Raw genomic sequence first — 2,500 nt, 5'->3', positions numbered from 1 at the left:
AATGAAAAATATACTTTGCACTTTATTGTGCAACAGGGAGCAACCTGGGGGCAACCCTACCTACTGTGTATGTGTGTGTGTGTGTGTGTGTGTGTGTGTGTGTGTGTGTGTGTGTGTGTGTGTGTGTGTGTGTGTGTGTGTGTGTGTGTGTGTGTGTGTGTGTGTGTGTGTGTGTAACAGTGTGAGTGTGTGTGTGTAACAGTGTGTGTGTCCTGGTTTTAAACTTCCTCATCATGGTTGTTATTCCCGGTAAGATGTCGTCTACTTTGTTTTTGTCATGGTCGTTGTGACAGATTTCGGTCTAAAGACAATAGGGACTTGTTTCTACCAATGTCAGGCCACCAGCCAACTGTCCTACACACACACACACACACACACACACACACACACACACACACACACACACACACACACACACACACACACACACACACACACACACACACACACACACACACACACACACTCATTGTTAGGAGTACATTTGACAGTGGGTGACATTACTGTGGGAACTCAGAGTGTGTGTTTTTCCCTTTACCATTTCCTTGACTTGAGGAATGTTTAAATCATCTTCCTCATAGAACACACACACACACACACACACACACACACACACACACACACACACACACACACACACACACACACACACACACACACACACACACACACACACACACACACACACACACACACACACACACACACACACACACACACACACACACACACACACACAGGTAGGCCGGCTCTGTTATCCAGGTCAGAGCAAAGCAGTATATAAAGAAACATTGTCCTTTCCCCACACAAACACCTTTCGGACATCGCCACAGCAAAGGTAACACTGAGAGCTTGACTGCCTTTTACATTCCACTTCACATGACACAAATTGGTTCAGAAATGTTTCAATAAATAAATAAACAAATTAGTCAATATATATTTCATTTTTACAAACTAAGCGTGTCAAAAAAATATCACAGAACAGATTTTTGATGCAATGTATTAGGCTGTGGTGAAGTGTGTAGGGCAGTCGTCCACTGGGTTACAGGGTCGGTGGTTGGATCCCCCGTCTCCCCGCCACATGTCCAAGTGTCCCTGGGCAAAGAGACACTGAACCCTAAATGTCTCCTGATAGTTAGCTTGCACCCTGCGTGGTAGCTGCTGCTGCTATCGGTGTATGAATGTGTGTGTGAATGGGTGAATGTGTGCAAAACAATGTAAAGCGCTTTGGGTCTGTGATAAACGGAGATATAGCGCTATACAAGTCCATTTACCATTTGATCAAAATATGTTCTAAAAGTGCATTCTCAGCATCTTTCTTTTTTTTTTTTTTTTAGATTTTTTTTTTTGGCATTTTTATGCTTTCTTGATAGTGTAGAGACAGAGGTGAAATGGGGCAGAGAGGGGAGTGACATGCAGAGAACGACCGCGGGCTGGAATCGAACCCGGGTCTGCTGCTGGCCGAGGCCCATGGGGGGGGACGCCCTACCAACTGAGCTAAGGGCGCCCCCTCAGCATCTTTTTTAAGGAGAAAACTGATTATTTATCAGACAATTAACAAGGTTGAAACCAATCTTTACTAAATCCAAGTAATGGTTTGACCGTAACTTACTTTATTTATTGTGATGTTGTTTTGTCTACAGATGGCATCAGGTTCCCACTTGGCTTTCTTCCTCTGTCTGACCAGCGCACTGCTGATTTCACCAACTGTAAGTCACATTTAGGACGATCCGATTTCTAAAGTGTTTGCACATTTATACTACATAGGATCTCAGAGTTCAATACACCTTCATATTTCCCCTGGCTATAGGTCTTTAAAAGGGACACTGTGTAACATTTTAAGTAAGTTATTAGCTAAAATCAATATCCTCATTCATAAATATGTCCTCATTGGTGTAAAATCACCTCTGCCAATAATCTGAATTATCCTCCCGAGCGAGAATTACAAATATTAACATTACATTTTGTACATTGAGAGGGCAAGTCTTATGGAGGAATCCATGTTTTTGGAATGTCTTTAGGTGCATTGTTTAAAATTTAGAATTGTTCTTGTCCTTGAAGGCCACTGTAGCTTCTGTTATTATTCTAAAGGGTTGGGGTTACCCTGGGAGCATAGCATTCTAGAACTTTCTTGATGATGTCATATTACACACTGCACCTTTAAGCAATAATATGTTGTTATTGTTCAAACTAACCTCTGTTATATGTGTAGGCAGGATCCTGTCTTGGTTGGGCTCAGCACGGAGTCCGCTCTTTCATTGTTGGTGCCACTTCCACCACCTTCAGTAATGCAGAGGTACGTAGTTTATAAATTTAAATTCAATTCAAAAAGCTTTATTACCTGCATGATGCCCCTTTAACATTTACCTTTAGTTTAAACAATGTCCTTCGAAACCTGTTAAGTAGAGTACGCCATGTTAGTTATTTATTCTATTTTGTCTTTTGTTTGTTTGTTCACTTTTAGGATATTAGTAGGGCTTTTAGTATGAGTAGGACGTTA

The 2,500-nt window shown here is 41.7% G+C and overlaps 1 protein-coding gene across 1 annotated transcript in view; it reads left to right on the top strand.

Moving 5' to 3' along the window:
* Positions 1-1,643: 1,643 nt before the first annotated feature.
* The window catches only part of LOC307249184 (galactose-specific lectin nattectin-like), a gene marked incomplete at both ends in the record, with an annotated part of 5,087 nt that continues 4,230 nt past the window's right edge, over positions 1,644-2,500 (top strand). Inside the window, 2 exons of the mRNA XM_080025821.1 lie at positions 1,644-1,709; positions 2,213-2,296. Of these exons, the coding sequence (XP_079881947.1) occupies positions 1,644-1,709; positions 2,213-2,296 (150 nt within the window). The remainder of the gene's footprint in view (positions 1,710-2,212; positions 2,297-2,500) is intronic.

This window comes from Ammodytes marinus, assembly GCF_949987685.1.
Source record: "Ammodytes marinus genome assembly, chromosome: 4".
Lineage (NCBI taxonomy): Eukaryota > Metazoa > Chordata > Actinopteri > Uranoscopiformes > Ammodytidae > Ammodytes > Ammodytes marinus.
This window is presented reverse-complemented; position numbering and strand designations above follow the sequence as displayed.